Genomic DNA, 25,848 nt, shown 5'->3' with positions numbered 1-25,848 from the left:
CCACCAGGCTCCTCTGTCACTAGGATTTCCCAGGCAAGAATACTGGAGTGGGTTGCCATTTGCTTCTCCAGGGGATCTTTTTCTTCACAGCCATTTTTACTTACTCATCCTCCTCCCCAATCAAGTTTATTTTTACTTACTAAAATATAAGCTTCAGGAAACCTTGTCTGCCTTGTTCACCAGTGTAAACCCAAGGCTTAGGAGAGTATCTTGCATATAGTAGAGGCTCCATAAATGTTTGCTGAATGAATGGATACTATCCAAAGGTCAATTAGAATATCAAGTCTGGTAAAATAAAGGGTTTAGGCTACTGTGGATCCCACCTACTAGGAAATCAGGCAGACAGCTTTAGACTCCTAATACAGTCTTAACCTGTAATCAGACAATGTACACTCTACACCACTGCCCATGCAACAGGACAAAACTGACTGCCTTAACTCCTCAGAGATTACATCAGTTCACACACATTCCCATGGACCACAAAGTCTGAAATGATCGAACTCCTGTCTACCTTGCTAACCAAATCCTGTCTATGACATACTCAACACAAGTACTTGTACTTTAGCAACTCTGGAGTCAATTTCCTGAATATTCCATGCTGTTTCAAACTTACACCTTGCCCATCCACACTTTTCTGTCTGCCAATTCCATCTCTAATGAGTTAGTGAGATCCAACTCATACTTGCAGATATTCCTCCTGTGTGAAGTCTACCCAGAATTTTGCCAAGCTCCATTAGAGGGAGGAAAGGAATAAGAGAAATAGAAAGCATATTATCACAGCTGAACTGAAGAAGAAATGTAATAGCTACTAGGCACCCTGTTTATGGCTGGAGAGATACTGAGGAACCTTGGAAGGCAAGTAGGGAGAACCACCTGAAACAAAGAGCAAGGAAGTAGACCTGAAATGGATGATGCAAAAGATCAAGAAGAACGTATCATAAACTACCAGAGAAACAGTGAGAAGGATCAGAACAGAGGATGTGGGTCCAGTGATTCGTCTGCTGGAAGCAGTAAAACATCTCAATTATTACTTTTACTATGGCACACACCTTGATTGCGCTCACTATTCAAGATAGCACGGAATACTGCAAGGATTTCAAACTAACTCACACTTCCAACAGGATTTTGTTAGAAAGGAAGATTTTTTTAATGAAGATAATCTATTTTTATTTATTAGTAACATGACGAATAAACTTCCAGACCGCATTAAATTTGGCTTACTAACGGACAAGTTAAATGTGTAAATTGTAAACATTAACCCATTATAGGGATTTTCTTAGAATTAAATGAATTACAATAAATAAATAGAATGTGGGAAAATGTCTGGCATATAGTAAGCATCATCCTAAGTGCTTGCACTCACTCCTAACATTTGCTTTGCCGAGTTCCAGGCTTCTGAGGCATCACAAACCAAAAACATTATACGAAGTCAAGGCAATTCTAGTAATAAGTTGTTGGAGAAGGAGGCATACGTACTTTAAATATATGGGGGGAAAATGTGTAAGTGGCCACATTTGATAACAGTAAAATACCAAGACTGAACATATGCTTATGCAATTTTTTCTAAAGGAATTTTAAGATTAAATATGGAGAACAGAATAAGCACTCAAGTATTTGTTGAATGAATGAACGCATTACTATATATCTGCATTATTTGAATTTATGTATATATATAAATACCAGTAAAGTATAATAAAAGTAAATATCAATACTAATATGAATACTACTATTAATGGAAGAGAATAAAAATTGTTAAATTCGTATTTTCAAATACCAATTATGGACATTAAATTTACATGACATGAAATATAAAGTTGTGAATAATCACATCAAAATAGAGAATTTTAATTCAAACAAGAGATACTGTTAAAAAGTCTTCTGTAAAAGAAATATTTGTTATACATCTATTAAGCACTCACTTTTCTATGACACAAAATCTACTTTATCTCAAAAGAAATTCTAAGAAAAAAAAATCAGTTTCTAGGGTGAAATCTTCAAGATCAGATAAAAACTAAATTATTATCATACATAGTGAAAGATTAGAATATACATATAATTTATATTTAAAATATAAAAATTCTAAATATATATTCTTTTTATATTCTGCAAGGTATCCAAAAATTCTTTAAAGATACAAATGAGTGTCAATTCATAGATTATAATTAAGCATTTAGTTATCAAATTCCATTGGAAAAAAATACATAACTAGCACATGATCAAATTACAGTTGAGGACAAATGCTGGGAATGTTTTTAAAAATCATTTTAGGTCTGTTTCTATCATAAAATTTCAGACTAGGCTAAAAGAAAAGTTTATGTAGTTCCCTTATTTAAACCAAGTCCATTTAAAATGGCCCTCCCGTTATAAAAGGCTATAAATCAGACTAAATATTCCTACTCTAGTATCCTAAGAAACAATAAAACAACAGTTGAGTAAGACATATAGAGTAAATCATTACAGTAACATTATCAATATGCCACTCATGAAATCCTGTCGTCTATGACTTCATAAATGAAAAAAGTATATAATATTCTTTTTCCCTTACAGAATGAATTGACTCAAGTGTCTGAAGAGATATAAGCTACTACATTGTTGATTATAAACAGTATGCTTACTTGTATAGCATGACAATTTAGGTAAAGGACTGATGTTCACATTTTTTCAAATATTTAAACTTGATCAATGTATATTAAATAAAGTCAGTAAAGTCAGATTCATTTTGACAGAATAACACCACCACCATCACACTTTTTCTCTTTACAACCATACAGAAAAATAGAGTGAAATAATTATAAAATCTTAAGATAGAACCCTTATGTACAATTCTTTATGTAATATTTATGTTGGATATTGGGTACTGTATTTTAAATGGAGCCATTTATTTTCTGATCTTTCAACAGACTACTCAATTTGAATGCTAATTCAGATAAATGTAACATTGTAGAAAGACCATCCCTTTTCAAAAAAAGAAGATAAAGATCTCTCACCTGCATAACACACTGATTAATTATAATGCTTAGGGATAGCACATGCTATCTAACTTAAATGCTATGCTTAACTCAAGTTAATCAGATTCACTTAGCAAGTACAGTGGTATCCCAAAACTGATTCTGGGATGGATCATTATTCTCAAGATTATTATTCTGAATTATACTTAATGTACAAATTCTGAAAATACAAGTGACTCAAGCTGAATCTCTTGGATAATGGCCACAGGGTATTCCTTGGAATTACTATTTGCTTAATTCTCCTAAAAGAGGTGAATATAAGAGGCTGGTGAGCTAGGCTTCAACAAATTAGTGCCTTATTTGAACAGAAGACAGCAACAGTTAATTCCTCTCAGCATTAAATTCTCAGGACTTTGTCTGGATTCCCTTCATGCACATGGACAAAATTACTTTTAAGAATCAGATAACTCTGGACCAAAATCTCCTGACCAGTACTGGTCTTTCTGCAAATAAATATTAATAGCTTAATAATTGTGGTAGGAGGAAGGGGGGGATGGAGAAAAGAAGCTTAAAACAATCTTTTTAGTTTGCAGTGGAGTTTTAAGATTTAATGCAGTGTCTGTCAATCTAAAATTCATTCAAAATCATTCTGCACAGACCACATTAAAGACAAAGACTGGCTCAAATATGAATCAGGTATAAAAGAAACATAAAAAGGCTGTAATCTAAAGCATTTTAAATATTAAATATGAAGGGATATTATATCTAAAATATGAACAGGTAAGTTTTAAAGTCTAAAATCTTGTACTTGAACCTATGATACAAATGTTCTCTACATCGTGAGCTTCTGTACTTCATATATCTAATAAGTGTGATGATCATTTATTTCATAAATACTCTGTAACAGAGATGGTGTTGGGCCCCTTATGGGAACATAATCTCATTTAATCCTGATAACACTTCTGCAAAGTAATCATTGTCTCTCTTTAACAGAAAGAGGCAATGAGATTCAAATTGTAATTACAAGCAAAAAGAAGAACCCAGGTGGGGATTTACCAACATCTGACTTCAAAGTCTGTACACTTTATATTAGGCAGTACCACTCTGCTCTTTTACAAAACCAGCTAGAGTCAATGCTCACTCCTATTTAATTATAGGTCCTACATAGGCAACTGTGCATATTCACTAAAATTTATTTGTCACCCCTAAATCAACGCTTACACAGTGCTTTCATGGTCATTCAGAGGCATGAGTAAAGCAGTGAAAAAAATGTGAATCATCTGAGGCACAAGTGCATTCCCCACTGAGGTCAAGTAAGGCAACAATCTGCTTTCTTGTTTCAGCTCTAACTCTGTCAACAAGCGTCGTCTTTGTGGTTTACTTAGGGGCACATTTTCCACCTTTTTGTGCTTTTTTTGGTGATCCCCTATCTTAAGTGGTCCCCAGCCATACCGCAGCAATGCTGTCTACTGTTCCTAAGCACGGGAAGGTAGGCATGTACCTTATGGAGAAAATACATGTATTAGGTAAGCTATGCTCAGGCGTGACTTATAAGGCTGTTGGTCATGAGCTCAATGTTAACAGATCAACAATATATATCAAGTAAGGTGTTTTAAAACACAAACGTACACATAAGGTTATGTATCGGTTGCATGATGTCACGACCTAAGTGCACAGGAACCTACCCTGCGGTTTACCTGAGGAGCAGTGCTTCAGCATTCACTAATTCAGTGAAGTGTACAGAACATTACTATGGTGAATAATAGAATCTGATTGGAAGTTTTTCTCCAAAAATGTTTACATTAATATTTCAGTAGAGATTCTCCTTCTGTCATTTCTCTCAGAGAACATTGTATTTGTGTAGTCATCACCCATCTGTTTAAGAAACCCCTTGCTGCCATTCCATTTAATGGATTTGCAGCTACATGTGTCTAGCTTTGCTCGGGAAACTCATTTCTCTGTAAGGCAACCTGGCTTTCCAAGTGAAAGTCTAAGCAATCAAATTTCATTTCTTACTACTGGATGTTACAGCTACCGTTTAAAGATGACTGTTTTGTAAGGTTATGATTTTTAACACTAGATTGTTACACGCAATATGGACAGTACAAGCAACAACAACAAAAGAAAACTTAGCACAGGAATTTAAAAATATCAGCACAAACTGGAACTCTTACCTTTCTTTCCCAAGTCAGATATTTTATTGAGAAAAAAAAAAAAAAAAAGATTACAGTACTTAAAAATCCAAACAAGGACAATTCAGAATTGAAAGAAAGAAAACTGGAAGGAGCTCATTGTCTTCAATAAAATTTTGAATACAAAAAACACGGACCAGAAAAACAGTTTATGGCCTAATGCACTAGTTTCATGATAAACACACGTATATAGTATATCTCCATCAAGTGAAACTTAATCACCTTTTTACAATTGAGAGACGAAAGGCAGCTTTTACTATGGTTAAGCCATGTATCATCAATACCATGAAGCTAGCCTATCAGTTGTAATAGCTTCTATAAAATACCACAGTGAGATTGCAATAAGCCTAGAAAATGGGCTACAAATCCCAGCTATGCTCAAGCAAGCAGTGAACCAAATATAAAAATAGGTAAAACTGAACCAAGAACTAGAGAGCATTCATCTAGATTCATGATTGGTAAGGCAAAGTTCATAGGCCAAGGTTTTAAAGTGACTTATTCAGATCTAAAAGACAGTCATTATACAAAATAAAATAAAAGCATTTGTGTAATTCAGGAAAAAAAAAAAAATCACGAAGTTTCACTACAAAAGACATAGCACAAAAATGGTTACTTACAATGACCAAATACCAAATTATTGTACCTTTAAAATATCGCTTTAAATATGCAAAGGTAAAGAGACTCAAAGTCGCACTTTATCACTTTTAATCTCTCCGGTTTAGACAAGTAATCTAAAAGATGTCACATATTCCTGCTTGATACATTTGCTGGAATCTTTCAGGCTATAACAACTTTAGGGAAAGAAAATGTCAACTTCAAGTTTCTTTTCCAATGATCATATTTAAATTAGCCATTAAATGCTGAATTAACAATGAATCTATACAATAATATAAAAATACATGTATTGAATCACAATTTTCATCAATTATTGGAAATTAATAAAAATAGTAATCATTTCAATAGAACCATTTTGAAGAACTCAATGGTCTGAATGTAGCATAGTATCTATATCATCAATAGAAATGTTACATTTTCCCTTCTGCTTGGTAAAAATGAGCGCAAGCAAGTATCTTTGACACTCACAGTGACACACACATTTTCCATTCTAAGGATGTGTAAGCAGGTCTCACTTTTAAACATGACAATATGATTCAGTCATACAGTATTTGTTGCAATACCAGCTTTCACATGATTTCAATATGGTCTAAGCCAAAATGATCATTTTAACTGGTTTCAGGTATCAGACAGAGGAGATAGTTTAAAAGGTAAGAGTAAATGATTCCACTAGCACAGATTAGGTATCACCGCGACTAATTTAAAACTAAAGATGACTTTTTCCAAGTACAATAAAAACTATTCTATAAAATACAATGGGTTTTCAATACAGAGCAGATTATCCAAGTAGAAAGCAAAGTTGAACAAAATACAAACTCTAGTAGATTATCAACCTTACCTATGACTCATCTTAGCCCTTATTAAAATACCCTGAGTAAAATTCAAATATTTTAAATAATGTTGGCTATGTACGATTTTTCTAAAAATGAACCATAAACGTTAATGCATTATGTTTTTAAATTACAACAGTCAGATATGTAAAAATGAGTTCTTATCCAGTCACAATATAAACATTAAGGAATACTGATGTGAAATCTGGAAGTTTTTAATTCTCTAGCTTTTGTGAGCAATTTGGCAAAGCAAGTGATACATATATGGTTTCAATGTAAAAAAAAATCATAAAAGAGAAAAATATATAAAATTTACAGTAGTTTCTACCCACCCTGGGCCAACCTAGATCCCTAAGAGCCTCGCCCATCAGGTTCACTTCTGACTAAAGGAAGAATACCAGTCCTCCAGCAAAAACAGCCCCATGCTTTCATCAAAGAGGCTCTCACTTCAGTGATATTCCTCCAGGGGAAGAGGACAGGAGCCAGGTTCCCTCGAAAGTCATTCCCCAGATGTTCAAAACGTAACTAATTTATTAGCATTAGAAGATTTGGTTTATAGGGGAATCTCACTGGTCCAGTTTGTAGCCTACAAAAAAATGGATTATTTTTAAGTATAACATTAGAATACGAATAAAGGATGAGGATGTGGCTTTTTATTCCACAGAAATGGATACATTTCCAAACATGACAAATAAACAAGAAAGCATGCCTACCATTGAAGGTGGGGTCCCTCCTGATTTTTTAATATTCTTGGAAGGCATTCCATGAAGGCGACTCAGTCTGGCTTGGAAACCTGGAAAATCAAAGTTCTCAGTTGAAGGAGAGTCTATGATCATTGGAGCAGAGAATAAGATCCTATCAATTCAGAAATCAGAGTCAGTTGGAGGGAGAAATATATTGAACAGTAGTGAGGAAAAGGTGAAATTCACACTTAAAAGATCCAAAGCAATGCTTAGTAGGGTTCTAAGGCAGCCGGCACATGACGATCAATTACTTAACTGTCAGAGTATTATCCAGGGCTTCTCTTTCCTCTCAATTTATCTATCATTTCAACATTTTTACCACGGGCCTAGCAAGAAAGCAAGTTAACCTTCTTAATAAAAGCAGAGAAGTATGGGAGCTGAATTACTGGTCACCATGTTTCTTCAAAGCATCTTGTGTCTAGTCTTTCACTTCTATTTAGCATCTCCTCTGTCATGACTATTCCTAGCTGACTACAGATCCCCTCTTCTCCACCAGTCAGGCAGTGCTACTGACCTCTTCTTCCCGGATGTGACATAAGGGGGAAAGAACCCGTTAGGATACTTTCAAAGACAGGATCAGGTAAATTTTTGTCTAGATCAGTAGGATCTTCCTTTTCCCACCATGGAATGACTCCAGCGATGCCACAAGCTCCCCCTGATTCCTTTTCGTAGAACCAGTCGCTCTGCTCATCATCACCTGTGCAAATACAAGAAATCCCCCAAAGATTCAGTTTTATCATCCCAAGAAACAGAGTTGTCAGATTTAGATTTAAAAAATAAAAGATGGTAATTAAACCAGAATTTCAGATAAATGACTCATTTTTACTACAAATGTATAGTGGTTTCATAAATTTTTAATATATGTCCAAATATAAAATGTGCTCAGTCAATGAGTCATGTCTGAGTCTTTGTACCCCATGGACTGTAGCCTGCCAAGCTCCTCTGTCCATAGGGTTCTCCAGGCAAGAATACTGGAGTGGGTTTCCTGGCCTTCCTCCAAGGGGATCTTCCTGACCCAGGAATCAGACTCTCATGTCTCGACTGGCAGGCAGATTGGCAGACAGATTCTTTACCACTGAGCCAAAGGAAAAAAGCCGAAATACAAAACGGGGCATACTTATACTGAAAAGTAATTACTCATCTAAAATTCAAATTTAACTGAGGATCCTGTATTTCATCTGGCAATCATCTATATAATCTATAAAGAAGACTTTTTAATCTGTATGACAATTTCACTTAAACATTTCTTTAACATTATAATAAGAATTTCCATCAACAAGAACATAAAACATTATGTTTCAGAACCAGTTTAAAAATGTGAAGACAAAAATACACTGGTTAATTCTTTGGCAAAAACTGTAGGAAAATCCATTTAAGTTACTACTCTTTCCATATTAAGGAAAAACAAGCCTTAATCTCCTGCCAGGAATTACAAAGTATAAACTTGTAGAACCTGTTCTTTGCAGCTGATAATGGTATATAATTAGCTTAATTTCATGATTTGTATGGAGTGCAAAAGGGGAAACAATCATGAACAGATGTGACTAAATGAAATTAATCTGATTAAGTTCATTAAGAAATAGTTGTGAAAAAGTTGATTTTAAATGAAAAGTGACAACACCACAGAGTTCACAGAGAAACTACACTGAACTACTACAAGCAAAGTATTTTTAAAACAGAACACTATTCATAGCAAGTCTGACTTTGGGGAACATCCCTGAGTGCAATCATGGAGTAATGATCAATTTAAAATTCAGCATGAAAAATATGCCCTCTGTGTCAATCGACAGTATTTTGTGATTTTTTTTTTAAAGAAATAATAAAAAGATGTATAAGCAGTCAAAAAAAGAAAAGAGAGAAAGCAGATGGTTTTAAAAATAAGAGACAAATAGCATTTTGAATAAGATCTGAGATTCATTAGTCTTCTTCATGATTCTTAGAAAAGCTACTAATTCTAGATCCTAAGAGGGTCATCATAACTGCTATAAACTTTTTTCCTTTTCAGAACATTTCTGATTTCCAAAATCTCTTACTACAAATGTTTTTAAACATAAAAATGCCCTTAAACTTTAATTGAAAGTGATTTTATGGGAAATGCTGTATTTCAAATTATGAAGGAATGAAAAATGTAAAAAAACTTGGGAATTCAAAGTCACCTGTTTATTTCAATTGAGGATTCCATAGAAAATATTTTTTAAAAAGTAAGCACAATCCAAAGCACATATACATGTGGTACTTTCATTGAGAGTTATACTAAAAGTTCACAGATCAGGTAAAAACGTAATAAATGAAGGGGAATCACTTAAAACCATCTACCCTAGATCTTAATTCCAATTAGACAACATTATCATAGAAAAATGGGGTTATCTTATTTTTGATGTGATGCACTTTATTCTTAATAAAGAAATCAAATAGCTAGAGATTAAGAACTTGGATTCTAAAGTCAGAGAGACCAAATAGGATTCCACAGTTTTGTGACACTGGGGAAATTACTTCAAATGTATTAGGCTGAGTTTCATTGTCTAAAAGCAAAGAAATGGGGAGGGGACCTTGTAGGGTTGTTTTCAGAATAAAATAAGAACTTAAAATAAATGTAAAAACAAAACAAAACACTCTTAGTAATGTGAAACATAGGAGGCTCACAATAAATTCTAGCAGATTATTCAAAGCCATTCAATGCTTCTCAAAGACTGAGAGGCTTCTCAGAATCCTTTTTTAAAAAGTTTTCCCATTTCATTTCATTGCCAAAACCAATGTTTATAATATAACTTTGAGTAGACATAGGTATTTTAACAAAAATTCATGTATATTAAGGTAGTGATGCTTACTCTCAGCCCTAAGGTTCTATCATGTTTCTGCGAAGTCTATGGTCTTAAAAACAGTTATGTATCTACTTATTGGAGACAAATGGCTTATAAGTAAGCAGAAAGGAGTAATAGTTTAATTTACTTAATCTGTATTGCCAAGAGGAGGAAAAGACTAAGAAAGAAGACTGTGGGGCATCTATTATTTTATTCTTTGTTTCATAACATCATTAAACTATTTAGACTTAAAAAAAATAAATTTTGTGTTTTTTTTTTCCCCCCTTAGGTGTTACTGCTTTCCTCTAAAGATCTCCAGAAAGGAAGAAAACGCTTGTATTTGTATGTATGTATCCTGTTCCCTTTTTAAGGTTTTCATAATTTCTACCAAAGCAGGGAGTTTCAATATAATGCCATGTCGAAGTATGAAAAGCTTCAGGAAATTTCAAAGATGGGAAAGATGTAAGTTGCAAGACTACTGTTTAACAGTGTACAATACGAAATTCATGAAAATGGTCTAATTACTTACAAACTGGATAGGATGAATAAATGTCACAGCTGAATAAAAATGAAAAATGACTTGCAAATCCACTTTTATTAATGCTTAAACATAATCAAATACATATGGAATCAGGTAGAGAATGAGAACCAGGGTCTTGTGAACTTGCTAAGAGACAAAATTGAAAAGACTGAGGTATGTAAAGCTTTCTCAAGGAAGATAATCCTTCCTTAACATTATTAGCTCTCCAGACTAGCTTTTGGAGATAATCAATTACTTTAGGTTATGAAGACATAGCATGGAAAGGAACTAAATCCCAGTCCACTAAGTAGTGTGTGGATTGCACGAAGGTAAATGGATTGAAGTCATCAACTCATGAAATAATTAGTAATAAGCACAACTTTAAAATGAAGGCGTTTTTCCCAAAGCAAGAAAAAAAATAGTATCTCAGTACCTTGTCTTCCTTCATCATTGGTAAACAAACCAGCATCAGTGCTGCTGAGACTGCTGGAATCACTAAAATAAGGGAAAAGAAAAAAACAGATCAAAAGAACAATTGATCTCTCAGTCATCAAATTTTAAAGAGACATGGCAGCTCAGAGATGGAACTTAAGCTTGACAAAGATCTGCAAGAAAATAAGATGATTTTTTTTAATCAAACTGCAAACATCCCAGTTCCATTAACTACAGAGCATATTATTTTTGGCACATAAAACCACAGGAATCTAATGGGACTCTGACAGCAAGCCAGATGTGACTGCTACGAGGTGCTGACACAATTGATGCATTTTATTATCTGCTTTCATCAAATGCTTACTGCTCCTTTCTTATTCCACGCAATTCAGCTTTGAGCCCTGAACAACACTGCTCAATAAAATGGGGAAGTCTCAGTCAAAAGCAAGCTCAGCCTTTCTTTAGCACGTGAAATAAATACAAGGGTCTGAGATGGAATTATTTTTCATAACCACATTTGCAAATATTCCTGAAAGACATTACCTAGGAATTCCCAACAACTCTATTACTTGGCAAGGAGGAAAGAAGTTTACAATGGTAACAATCCATTAAATCAAAGCTAAGGTCTTTGTGAAGAGAAAATGAATACTGACAATTATTAAGGAGGAAGGATAAAAAAATAATAGGTTCTCACTACTTCAATAGAGTTGGAGCGTATGACAGAGTCAAACAACATATAAATGAAAACAATAGGAAATATTCCACTGACATGAATTAAACAGTCACCGTTAGTTTTACTAGAAGCAATGCTTATATGAGAATCTGCTGCTGCTGCTGCTGCTGCTAAGTCACTTCAGTCGTGTCCGACTCTTCACGACCCCATGGACTGCAGCCCACTAGGCTCCTCCATCCATGGGATTTTCCAAGCAAGAGTACTGGAGTGGGTTGCCATTGCCTTCTCCAATATGAGAATCTAGTTAGTTTAAAAAAATCACAAGGACAAGGTCAGATGATAAGGGGTCTGGTCTTTAAAGAATACTGAGTGATGTTCTTAAAAAAATTCTCATGTACTCTCTTTTTACTGTAATTCTTAATTCTAACCAATCAGGAATTCACCCCAAGTGCTTTTTAAATTATAATATTTTTTCATCAACAGGAAGAACTCTGTAATCTTAGTTAAAAAAATCATATTAATCTGTTTTAAAATATTTCAATTGAGAGTTCAGGATTAAAATTACAAATGAAATTCTAAATTCTGAATATAAAATATTTCAGGTTTTGTTTAAAAAAAAATATGAACAAAAAGGTTAAGAATTTAGGTGGCAGATTCTTCTAAGGACCTCTGATTTAGTACCTTTTTCTTTAACTTTCTTCAAATTAAGTGAATGTATGAAACTATATTGCACATGTGTTAATGAAGCAAATACTTTCTAAAAGCATCACATCCATACTTATTTTCTTGTTTACAATCAGGTATGCTCTCCTATACATAGTGATATTAGAGTAATAAAAACACTTCAGAAACATTATCTTTCTGCTATTTAGTTGCTCAAGCTACTATAGATTTTTTTTTTTCCTCTGTGACTGAGTAGTGCTTTGTCTTCCCCCATCAACACAAACACTTATAAAGGACCTGATCGTGCATACCTTGGGTTAAATTCTTTTTCTGAAACCCTCGAGGCAAAATTATTCAAAATTCATACTTTTTACACTTTTAGACAGGTTCATTCTAAAATGCCTAACAGATCTGGGATAGCATTTTGTAATCAAATATACTATTTTTCAATTAAATGAAGGAATATCCACATTAAATACAGGTCAAGTTAAGTCTGGCCACAAATTCATTAGTTTTTCACAGCTTTCAGAATTTAGATTTACAGATAAAGGAGTGTGAACCTATATGCTTTTCTTTTTATACAATGGTTTTCCAATCTCTCTGAATTCAGATTTAGCCCCTCTAATCTATTCTACAGATAGCGAGGCACATCTTTTCAAAACATAACTGGTTGACTAATATTATAATACCCTGGACAGGATCCTGGAGCAGAAAAAGGGCAGCAAATAAAAACCAAAGAAATTCTAATAAAGTACTGACTTTCGATAATGTGTCAACATTGGCTCATTAGTTCTGACAAATGCATTAATATCAAAGTAAACGGATGATACCAACAGCAGGAGAAACTGGGCGTGGGATGAGAGGGAACAGGATATACAGACTGCACTTTCTGTACTATCTTTGCAACCTTTCCGTAAATCTAGACCTAGTCTAAAGAAAGTTTATAAAACACACAGGTACATATATGTACGCGTATGTACATGTCTATGTAAAGCAAAGTATTCTACTAAAATTCTTAAATTACATCCTCACATTTACTGGATTAAATGTAGATTTCAAGGCTTTTCATGGATAGGCCCCCACCTAAATTCTTTCCATTCCATCTCTGATCCTTATGTTCTTTCTCCAAGCAGTATCCCTGTCTCCTTCTTCTTTGCCTGGAGCTCTTCTTAAACATATAAGAAAATCGGAATTCCCTAAGACCAGCAATTAGTCCTTAACGATCCTTGTCCTGCTTTGAGATGTTTTTCCCTGTGTTCTCAACAACACACTTTCTTATTTACATCTCATCTAACTGATATTTAGTAGTGCTCACATCATGTGGCTGTTAGTGTGCTTAACAAATCAGAAAAAGAACCCCTGTAGAAGGCATTTTTCACTTTCAACAGCTGATAGTCATTATGGCTCATTTCCAAAGCTACCTCTTCCCACTTTTTTTTTAGTATGACTTTTATAGCACAGTATTTAGAGAACAGACTTATGAATGCTTATTGATTTAATACATGTACACCAACTCTAAAATCCTCTCCCAGTCTGCTCATTGCCTATATTTTCTCTTCTTGATAATCTGGGCATCATCTGAGAGTTCTCTTTCTCATTTATCTGCCCCAAAGTACAGTCAGCCAACCTTCACTGATTCCAATTCTTAAAATTGCTCCCATGGTTTTTATTCCTCTACTGTCATCACCATGGTTTTCCCTGGTAGCTCAGATGGTAAAGAATCTGCCCACAATGTGGGAGACCTGGGTTTGATCCCTGGGTTGGGAAGATCCCATGGAGAAGGGCATGGCAACCCACTCCAGTATTCTTGCCTGGAGAATCCCATGGACAGAGGAGCCTGGTGGGCTAATTCCATGGGTTCGCAGAGTCAGACACGACTGAGTGACTGAGCACATCACCATCCTCTTAAGGATGGTCTGAAGGTCAGCCAAAACCAAAGAAGACACTGTGGCCAAGATCAGGGATCTTGATCAAATGTAAATCTAATTATGCTAAAAATTCCTCACTGATTTTTCATTACTTATATAATGAAATTCAAACTACCAGAGCTCACAGGCCTCTAAAGCAACTTATTGCTATAGCCTCTGTTCCCACTTCATATTGCAGTAATAAGGAACTACATATACTCGCTCACATACATTACACTTGCCTCACAGCCCACGCCTCTGGATGAGCTATTCTGTCTACCTGGGATGATCTGCCTTAAACCCTCCAATATCTGAACAAGGCTTCCAATCACCAGTACCTTTTGCTTAGCATGTTTCGTTATCACCAAATGCTTGTGTGGCTATCCCAGATTATGAGGCTGGAGAGAATCAGGTTTGTCTTGGGATGAGTGAACAGTACACAGTAGTTATTCAAATGTGTGTTAAGTCATTTGTGACCCCAAGGACTGTAGCCTACCAGGGTCCTCTGTTTATGAGATTTCCCAGGCAAGAATACTGGAGTAGGTTGCCCATTTCCTTCTCCAGGGGATCTTTCTGACCGAGATCAAACCCAAGTCTCCGGCACTGCAGGCAGATTCTTTACCATCTGAGCCACCAGGGAAGCCCTAAATCACACACACAGAGAAAAGCTTTCCATTCTTATCTATAAATCTTCCCACAGAAGGAATATATACCTAATTCTTAAGTGACCATAAGAAATAGTTGTATGAGTAAGTCTAAAATACAAGGAAAAAAAAATAATTTATTCAGGAGTGAAAACATCCTTTTTTGAAACTCGTAGAGTGATGACTGCTGGGTAGCCTGATTACAACCTAATACTCACTCTTTACAATGAAAAGAAATAAAAGAGTTTCATCTCATTTCTCGTCCAGGGCCATACTGTCAATAAAAGGCAGACATCGATAAAAGGAGGGGCTTCCACAATCAATCTAGAAAGCAGGTAACCTGGGAATAATCCAGAATTGAGGATTTACCTCAAATGCCACACATCCTCTTTCCCAGCAACTGAGCAAGATAATTACTTTCAAGTCAAGCTGGATGGTCCTCAGCCATAATGGTCCAATACTAGCATACAAATAATTCTCATTCCAGTAGAAAATGACAACTTTTTGGGAAGAAATGCAGGTAAGGTAAAGTTTTCACAATCTTCCTAAAACATTTTAAGTAATTTTTAGTTCTTTAGAAAAATTACATAAATAGAAAACCACCTCTAATAAAAGGTACATGCTACAAACTTATACTAGGTCCTACTCATATCTGTAACCACATTTACAAGAGAGAAAAAAATTATATATAAATATATATATAGAGATCCATAGCTCACACTCCACATTATTAAAATGATGCCAATCTTACCAACTAAAAATCAAATACTCTTTCCAGACCATTTTTAAAGAATATTTTTTCTTGATCATAGTTTTGCATTTGATTTTAAGGATACACTTAAAAGGATGAACAAGGTCACTGTTTTCTCATTCCTATAGGTAACATTAGTTCTGTGTAAAAGAAAAGTGATCACTTACCTTTTGAAGGTGTCAAAAAAGTCCTTAACAACTCTTCATTGTGATAGACCTGCTTTCTAGAATGGACTGATTAGACTAATTGCCAAAAGATCGCTCCTTCTCCCATTTGTGTAAAAACAAGGTCAGGAGTTTCTGGATTATATATTGGGTTTTACAATTCATAAGTGATCAGAATTCCTAGCAATCTACAGACTTCTTAAAATATCTAGTCACACACTGTGAAGTGGTATCAAGATTTGGTTCTCAGAAATTAGAATACACCAATGGATAATGACACTAAAAAGCACCAACAGCTAAAGCTCTATAATTACACAAAAACATAATTTTAAATGCAATGCTAAGAGTTATAAATGTGTTGTTATTCAAAAGCAGTCTTTCCCATTGAAAATCCACTTCCTTTTCTCTTTGTAGCTGAAAATTAAGTCATTAGGACACAATCAAAAGACTTTGTATAAATCAAACAAGCAATTTTGCTTTGTGTGAAACATCATAAATTTTAAGTAAACAACTGTGGTTAAACAGTAGTATCACTACTGTTATTATAACTTATAATCACTTTCAAATAGAATCAATTAAAATCTAAAACACAATCAACCACAAACACTGGAGACATATTTTTTATATTTAGAGAATAGAAAAGTCACCTTTCACTCATGAGTTCATCTGAGACTTTTTGCTCTTCATATTCCATTTTGTCCTTATTGGTCTGGCTTATTTCCTCACTTTCTAAAACTACTCCTTCATCTTGGATTTTTGGTCCCTGTCTAACTATTTTCAATTTCCTTTTTTTGACTTTGTTCTTGGAAAACTCTTGATACTGGTAAGCTCTGTTGTCATTGTCCATGTCCTGATCTCTGCAGCCTTCCAGGGGCTGGGTCATTGTCCGCTTGTTGGGGTTCTCCTGCGGGAGGTCCACGGCCATGCGCTTGACCTTCCGCCTCCTGCGCAGAGTCCTGTTTCCAAGGCTGTCCACGGCAAAATCAGACTCATGCCAGAGGGGTCTTTTCCCTCGAACATTATTATTTAAGTTGGATGAAGGCCTGCGCTTTGCCACTAACATTTGGTCGTCAGAGTCACTGTGATCCTTTTTATTATTATTGTGGTTCTCTCTATAATCCTTGCTTGGTTCTTCTAAACTAGAATCGGAGCCTTCACTTAAGCAGTGACCGGTCTCCCATGGGTGATGCACATTATACGACCTCCGTTTTCTCCCCCTCCGCTTCCTGGCCTGGCGTTTCAGAGGGCAAGAGATACTTCGAGAATGGTCTCCTGTTTCAGCAAATCCACCTCGAGCTTGCTCGGAGCTCTCCTCCAAGGCTGAGACAAGATCATGAACCAGTTCTTCCATGGTTCGACTGAAATGCCTACATTTTTTTTAAGGAGAGAAAAAAAAAAAAAAATTAAATAGTCAGAGTTAACCACAATTCACACTAAATCTGACTAGAATTAATAGTTATTATAAAGAAATATTTAAAAGCTACTTAGTTTTTCTATTCAAGAAAAAACAGTTCCAAATATTCTGACTCATTTTTAAGCTTTTTCTTGTACAAGTTATTTTATTAAACATAGGAATTACTTCAAGATAGAGTAAGCATAATATCCACAATGAAAGACCTCAGTAATTTTATGTTTTTATTGTCCAATTATGGAAAAGTTATTTCCCCATACTTTAGTCCATACTAGTTAAACCTCCGTACTTTAGTCTACAGCTATCCTTTTCCTAGAGCCAGTTTTTCTAGAGCAGATGTAGGAGTAGAGAGAACTTTCTCGATCCCCTGCTGCCCCAACCACAAACACACACACACACACTCACACACACACACCCCAATTTCTAAGGAAACAAGGAAACATACAATCCTCTACTCACCACATGCTCTACTCAGGCACTGCCATGATATGCAAGGCAGACAGACAGGCAGGCAGGCAGGTACATTCAAGATTTGTAATACATGTGAAAAGAAAATTTAACCAAACATAGGACATATATTTGCAGTGAAGTGAAAGTTGCTTAGTCATGTCTGGCATTTTGCGACCCCACGGACTATACAGTCCATGGAATTCTCCAGACTAGAATACTGGAGTGGATAGACGTTCCCTTCTCCAGGAGATATTCCCAACCCAGGGATTGAACCCAGGTCTCCTGCATTACAGGCAGATTCTTTACCAGCTGAGCTACTAGGGAAGCCCTGGGCTAATCTCACAACCCAGTGAAGTAGAAACTATGTTCATGTTTAACCTGGAGCCCCACTGGTCTCTTATGGCCCATGATTTGTTTACAATCAATCTGAAGCAGTTGCTTAGGGCTTAAAAAAACAGAGACCAAAACACTGAACTATGTGAGAAAATCATCCACTAGTCAGCAAGGATAAACATCAGTATTCTTTAGGAACCCTTGTAAATTACATCAGTTCTTTACAAACCCAACTCTCAAAGATTCTAAGTATGTTGGTAAGATACAGGACGCAGATACATGATTTTATCTTTGAAACACTAGAGGTAAATAAAATATGCACCTTTCTTATGAAGATCATTAACAATTATTTCTTAAACTGAGTTCTAGAAGCACCTAGGATCAAAATATTCTCCATTACAGAGGTTTATAGACTTTCTGGAGTCCATAGCAGGGGTGGCTTATTTTCCACTTTCCGCTTTGCGGGACAAATATCAGCAACCTCAGATATGTGGATGCTAGCACTCTAACGGCAGAAAGTGAAGAGGAACCAAGGAGTCTCTTGATGAAGGTGAAAGAAGAGAGTGAAAAACTTGCCTTAAAACTCAACATTCAAAATACTAAGATCATGGCATCCAGTCCCAGAACTTCATGGTGAATATAAAGGGAAAAAGTAGAAGCAGTGACAGATTTTATTTTCTTGGGCTCCAAAATCACTGTGTATGGTGACTGCAGCCATGAAATTAAAAGATGCTTGCTCCTTGGAAGGAAAGCTATGACAAATCTAGACACCATATTAAAAAGCAAGAGACATCACCTTGCCAACAAAGGTCTATGTAGTCAAACCTATGTTTTCCCAGTAATCATATATGGATGTGAGAGTTGGACTATCAAGAAAACTGAACACTGAAGAATTGATGCTTTGAATTGTGGTGTTGGAGAAAATTCTTGAGAGTCCTTTGGACAGTAAGGAGATCCAACCCGTCAATCCTAAAGGCAATCAGTCCTGAATATTCATTGGAAGGACTGATGCTGAAGCTGAAGCTCCAATACTTTGGCCACCTGATGTGAAGAACCGACTTGTTAGAAAAGACCCTGATGCTGGGAAAGACTGAAGGCAAAAGGTGAAGAGGGCAGCAAAAGATGAGATGGTTAGATAGCATCACTGACTCAATGGACTTGAATTTGAGCAAACTCTAGAAGACAGTGGACAGGGAAGCCTGGCGTGCTGTAGTTCACAGGGTCGCGAAGAGTTGTAAACGACTTAGCAACTGAACAACAAGAAGAGCAAGACACATTTTCATAAAGGACCCAGTAGAAAATATTTTAGCTCTGCAGGCCATTAGGTTTCCATCACAACTTCTCAACTTTTTCCATGGTAAGCCCAAAACAATCATCAGGAATACAGAAATGAACGGGTATAGCTGTGTGCTAATAAAATTTTATTTATAAAAACAAGTGGTGGCCAGATAGTGTGTTGATCTATGGTCTATACACATAGTCTTCATAGTCCATAATTTCAGGCCCTCACAAGATCCCTTTAACAACTTTCAACTTGGTCTTTTCCTTTTAATAATAACTTGAAAATGAACACACAGGTGATTCAACTGGATTTAACACTTACAATATGAGGTACATATAAGGTTTCCAAAACTTGAGTACTCATTATGTGCCAGACCCATTTCTAAGTGTTTCATATGCATTACAGTATGTCTCCTACATATGAACCTTCAAGTTGCAAACTTTCAAAGATGCAAACGTGTGTTCACGTGGCTGGCTAATCACATGAGTTAGTTCACATGTCTGGCATACGTTGTCATGTGCGTGCATCCTTTACAAGTAGTTGTGCTTTTGTGTACATTACTGTATGGCATTTTATAGTATCTTTGTTTTAAGCACAGGATGTTCAGAAGCAAGTGTAAAAGTAGCGGTGATGTAGCTGGTACTACTGCACTTTTCAAGGTACTGTACTGTAAGATTTAAAAATGTCTTCTTTATTTTTTGTGTATTATTTGTGTGAAAAGCACTGGAAATCTATCACAGTACAGTACCATACAGCCGATCGGGTCAGTTGGGTACCTAAGCTAAGTCTGTTTGACTTATGAACGCACTCTCAGAAACAAACTTGTTCATATGTAGGCAACTTACTGGACCTCATTTCATTCTCACATAATAACCCTAGAAGGTGGGAGATGAAATACTCAGAGACAGAGATTTAAGGCAGCTGGCCCGAAGTGACACATGTAGGAAGTGGGAAAAGCAGGATTCAAACTATGACAATCTGGTTCCAGAGCCTGAATGCTCCCCTAACTACACCCAAGAATACCTCCATAATTCCAGCATACAGTTTGCATTTTTGTTTATGACTGATTTAGTAGCAGGAGATGCTATTTATTATAGGGACAGATTTATCTATATATATTTATCTATCTATATATATATATATTTATCTATGTATCTATATAAAGCTGATGACTCACAGTTAAGCATTATATTCTCCTGAACACAAAAAGGGGATGACAGACTTAAATTAGCGCATTAGGGTGGGGAGAGTGAGTTGAATTCAAAGAACCAATGATGCCTCAGTAAAATGCATTCTGTGAGCAATTAAATAACAGGACATTGTCTTCCAGTTAATGTGGGTTTGTATTTTCCATATCTATCGCCTTTGACATTCTGAATGAGAAAACAAAAAGTCTATAAAGACACACAGTTTTCAAAAACATGGTGATTCAAATAAATATTTGGCCACCTGATGCAAAGAGCCAACTCATTGGAAAAGACTCTGATGCTGACAAAGATTGAAGGCAAAAGGAAAAGAGGGTGGCAAAGGATGAGATAGTTAGATAGCATCACCGACTCAATGGACATGAATTCGAGCAAACTCCAGGAGGTAGAGGATGACACGGAAGCCTGGTGTGCTGCAGTTCATTGGCTCACAAAGAGTCAGACTTGACTCAGTGACAGAATAACAATAATAATAATAACAATAATTGTGACACACAATTAAATGAACTCTGCAAGGCTGCTGCTGCTGCTGCTGCTATGTCACTTCAGTCGTGTCTGACTCTGTGTGACCCCATAGACGGCAGCCCACCAGGCTCCTCTGTCCATGGAATTTTCCAGGCACTAACACTTTTTTCTTTTTTCCTTTAAAAAGGTTCTGTATAGTACTGGGGTTTCAGAACACTGAACTTGATGAAGAGAAATATGCATCACAGAGAAAGAGTAGTAAGTCAATACAAGGGCTAAAATTCCAACTACGCTGATAAGCTAAACGGATCTTTTTTCCAATACCTATACGTTTTTATAACTGCTTTTTTGTCTTCCCTTTATTGCAAAGGGTATTTTGTTCTTTTCCTTTAACATTACTTCTTTGGAAGAAATGTTGTCTGAGAATTATTATCTTTGAAAACAATACTGCATCTTTAAAATAACTCACTGTAAGCCAGTGCAGATGTTTTTCTGGAATTCTCTTGCTTTTTCTATGGTCCAACAGATGCTGGCAATTTGATCTCTGGTTCCTCTGCCTTTTCTAAATCCAGCTTGAACATCTGGCTGGCAACAGAATTCCAGAAAAACATCTACTTCTTCTTTACTGACTAAGCCAAAGCCCTTGACTGTGTGTGTCACAACAAACTGTGGAAAATTCTTAAAGAGAGGTCCGTTGGCACCACTGACTCAATGAACCTGAGTTTGAGCAAGCTCTGGGAGACGGTGAAAGACAGGGAAGCCTGGTGTGCTGCAGTCCATGGCGTTGCAAAGAGTCAGACACCAGGAAGAGACTAAACATCAAACAACAAGCCAGTGTAACATATAATACAATAAAGATTCTTTGTCTAAAAGAAGACTCAGTATCACCTGATTCTGGAGGAATTTACTTTTTAAAGAAATTGTTTCCTTATGGGTGAAAGACTGGTTCTACATAGTAACATGAAATTAACTAACTCAATGCATGAATATAACCTCCAACTAAAAATGCAGGTTATTTTGGAAGTGACAATTCAGTGCTTTACTTTGGCAGAGAAAATGTAATGGTCCTAACATTAGAAAAAGATTAGCACACGAGACTTAATCCAGTAAAATTTTGATAGTATTCAACTAATTTCATTTAAATTAATTCATTAGTACTGCTCTAATGTAATTTAACAAAATATAACCAACAGTATTACTAAAAATGAAAGCAAACTTTCTTTAAAGCATTATTAAAACTGTGCCAGTCTTATCTGATCTTATATTGATTTTCTCAGGAGAAATTAAAAAATATTTTAATGAGAAGAATCTAACATATTCCATCATGTGGTTCAAACACCAATCAACTTTAAAACTACTTTAAAAAGCTTTTCAGGAAAAAAAATAAAAAAGAACAACAACTTATAAATAAATGGAAAAAACAAATTTAAGTGACATTCAGTGTTCAAATCACCTTTTCCCCTTTCGTTTCAACTCACCAGTCTTGCAAGTCAATCTCAACCAAAATATCTGTAAATGAGCCAGTTCTATTACAGTTGGTCAAGCTGCTTCACTCACATCTCTCAGGTAAAACTGGCATCAACAAGCTTCACAGAAATCAAGTCATTATGAGAGACCATCACATCATCAGTAGCTCCTTTATTCCCTTTGCCTTGGCAGTTATTAAAGACCACTGCCCTGAAACATGCTATCCTAAATATATTTTCTTAAATAAGTCCTTTCCTAATGGAGGTGAACACTGGAAATATGGAACTTTCCAGCACAAAAATCTGTTTATTAAGCATCCATAGTTTTAAAGGCTGAATTATAGTAAAATCCAGTGAATCACCACTTAGCTAACTTGAAAGTTTTGTATTCACATTTACAAAACAATTCCTCTTCATTTGGGACCCACTGGAAATGAAATCTTTTGGGCTTAGTTTGCACTGAGTATAATGTCTAAGAGAACAGCTCACTCATCATTTTCTTAAGCTAGTCCAAGTGAACAGAATAAAATTACAGCCCCATTATTTATATAAAGTTGGACTTTATCAGAGGAAATGACTTGATAAGCATTTTGTTTTTTCAGGTCATATTAGATTATGCTGAGCAATCTAAAACGTATAATCAATCCAGAATCTGATACGCCCGTTTTACACAAGACTATTTGGCCAAAGGTCAAGTTTGTTTATTCGTTTGTCCACCTCCAGGCAACATTAAATATCCACTAAATGAGTCAGTTGCTGTTGCTGGTTTCCTTTAACACCAAGTTCTAAGTAATTCAGAAAAAGGCCTTCCTAAAAAAACATATGCTCTAGAGCAAAGGTCCTCGACCTCTGGGCATGGAGCGGTACCTCCAGTCAGATCAGTGGCAGCATGAAATTAGAAATAAAGAACATAATAAATGTGATGTGCTTGAATCATTCCAAAACAATCCCCCCTAGGCCTCCCTCCCCAAGTTCATGGAAAAACTGTCTTCTACAAAACCAGTCTTTGGTGCCGTGAAGTTTGGGAATCACTGATCTGGAGTGAGGAAAATCAGATAATGTAGAAAACCTTGCAACTCAGTTTTAGGGTTTTTACGAATGTTTTTGGTTCAAGGTAGAAAAGTGAGGAAGCTGCCCTAGTTCTCAATTACCTCTCCTATGCCCTTGAAGAACTGACAAGCTGACAAATGGGCAAAGGGCCTCAAAGGGCCTCAATAATGTAGAGGAAAGCACAGCAGGAGTTGAAGACCAAGAAAGCCCAGAAAACAAATGCCCCTCAATAACCAACAGCTAACTATTTTGTCAATGGCTAATACTTTTTTGAAGCTTGTATTAAGCAATAACTACTATTCCCAGAAGAGAAAACTATAGCATGGGAAAAAAAACACAAGTGAATGTGTCAGTCGCCCAGTCGTGTGCAACTCTGTGCAACCCCATGGACTGTATCCCGCCAGGCTTCTCTGTCCATTGGATTTTCCAGGCAAGAATACTGGACTGGAGTGGGTAGCCATACCTTTCTCCAGGGGATCTTCCCAACCCAGGGATTGAACTTGCATCTACTGCTTGGCAGATTCTTTACCACTGAGACACCTGGGAAGTCCATATACCAAGGGCTAAATGTTATAATTGATTTAACAAAATAGGATTCCTAAGAATTATCTAAAGTTTGACGAAGATTTCTGCTGCTTATAGGGATTTATAGATTTCCTTTCTTAAAGGTAATATTATTTGTTAAAATAAGTCTTAGTCTAGTAATCTATTAAGAGATATATCTTCAATTTTCTCTATTTATGTATTTTAGGACAAGAAATTATGAGTAATTCTAACATCAAATGGTAACACTTGGACTAACTTAGAAATTCCTTGACCTATATGTGGTGGTGGTGGTGGTTTAGTTGCTAAGTTGTGTCCGACACTTGCGAACCCATGGACTGTAGCCCACTAGGCTCCTCTGTCCATGGAATTTTCCATGCAAGAACATTGGAGTGGGCTGCCATTTCCTTCTCCATGACCTATCTGTATAAAACCATTAATCATAAGTAACCTTTTCTCTCTTTTAAAAGAGTAGCATGGGGTGGCAGGAAACTACCTTATTCTAAAACATGCAAATAATTAATTATAATGTTATATTGACACTGGACAATAAACATGGAATAGAAATCTCTAGAGGGAGAAAAAGTCTGGGAGGAAATTGTAAAGAACATGAGCTTTAACACACAAAGCAAGAATTTGGAAGCTAAATTATACTACATTCATCAGTTATAGGACCTTGGACAAATGCTCTTGCCTGGAAAATCCCATGGATGGAGGAGCCTGGTGGGCTGCAGTCCATGGGGTTGCGAAGAGTCAGACACGACTGAGCATCTTCACTTTCACTTTTCACTTTCATGCATTGGAGAAGGAAATGGCAACCCACCCCAGTGTTCTTGCCTGGAGAACCCCAGGGTCGGGGGAGCCTGGTGGGCTGCCGTCAGTGGGGTCGCACAGAGTCGGACATGACTGAAGCGACTTAGCAGCAGCAGCAGCAGCAGGACAAATTACATATCTTTTGATTCTGTTTCCTCATCATAAAAATGGGTATAATGAGTACCTTGTAAGGATTCTTGGAGGATAAGAATGAGTACTTAGTGTGAGAGCAGTTATTTCATCTTCTAACAACCTCTACACACAAGAGGAAACTGTTACTGGAAAAAATCAAATCATTGTTCTTTAAAGGTACAAACTATACTATGAACACTGAGTATATCATAATAAAAGCTACGACCGTCAACCTTTCTGAATTCTTGAACCTCTCTGAATGATGGAGAGAGGGAAGATAATAGGCACTTGAAAAAAATCTTGCGTGGAATTTCAAGAAATCCATGCACTTCCTTAAAGATTTTTTATTAAAAAAAAAAAAAAAAAACTCTTAGTAAAAAAAAAAAAAAGGTAATGCTGTGTTTGACCTATTCCTATCCTAATAATATACAGATACAAGAAAAGAAAAAAGAAAAGACAGGATATCATCCTTCTAAGTAAAGAGTCACAAGATTTGCCATCAAACAGAAAAACTCATTTCCCATGATGGGAGCAGAAGTTCTACTGACTTGCTCTCAACTGGAGGCATTGCCGGCAGCTGCTACTTTGTCATTTCTGTCACAGGGGAACCCTCAGAAACCTTGCCTTCCTCCTTACCCTACTGCCAACAAGACAAAAAACCAATCATACATGGAAGGCTTCAGAAAAAAGAAATCGAATTCTATTTTCACATAGTGATTTTCTAACTCAACTTTCCAAACAGTGATTTAATAAGACTGCTCCTTCATTATTTAAATTTGAAGATCATTCTTTTGATTCTTTTTCTTCATTTAATG

The 25,848-nt window shown here is 36.0% G+C and overlaps 1 protein-coding gene across 6 annotated transcripts in view; it reads right to left on the bottom strand.

Annotated features, from left to right (window-relative positions):
- Window positions 1-25,848, bottom strand: part of GPATCH2 (G-patch domain containing 2) — a 190,468-nt gene that overhangs the window by 159,890 nt on the left and 4,730 nt on the right. For 5 of the 6 annotated variants that reach the window (XM_006076191.4, XM_025286090.3, XM_025286089.3 and 2 more), the window contains exons 2-5: window positions 16,531-17,250; window positions 11,083-11,144; window positions 7,843-8,025; window positions 7,299-7,378 (exon numbers count right to left, since the gene is read on the bottom strand). In XM_006076191.4, the coding sequence (XP_006076253.3) occupies window positions 7,299-7,378; window positions 7,843-8,025; window positions 11,083-11,144; window positions 16,531-17,250 (1,045 nt within the window). Of the gene's footprint in view, window positions 1-5,118; window positions 7,172-7,298; window positions 7,379-7,842; window positions 8,026-11,082; window positions 11,145-16,530; window positions 17,251-25,848 lie in introns of those variants that run through there. The other variant, XM_025286091.3, reaches the window with a different exon arrangement.

Source organism: Bubalus bubalis, chromosome 5 (assembly GCF_019923935.1).
Source record: "Bubalus bubalis isolate 160015118507 breed Murrah chromosome 5, NDDB_SH_1, whole genome shotgun sequence".
Lineage (NCBI taxonomy): Eukaryota > Metazoa > Chordata > Mammalia > Artiodactyla > Bovidae > Bubalus > Bubalus bubalis.
This window is presented reverse-complemented; position numbering and strand designations above follow the sequence as displayed.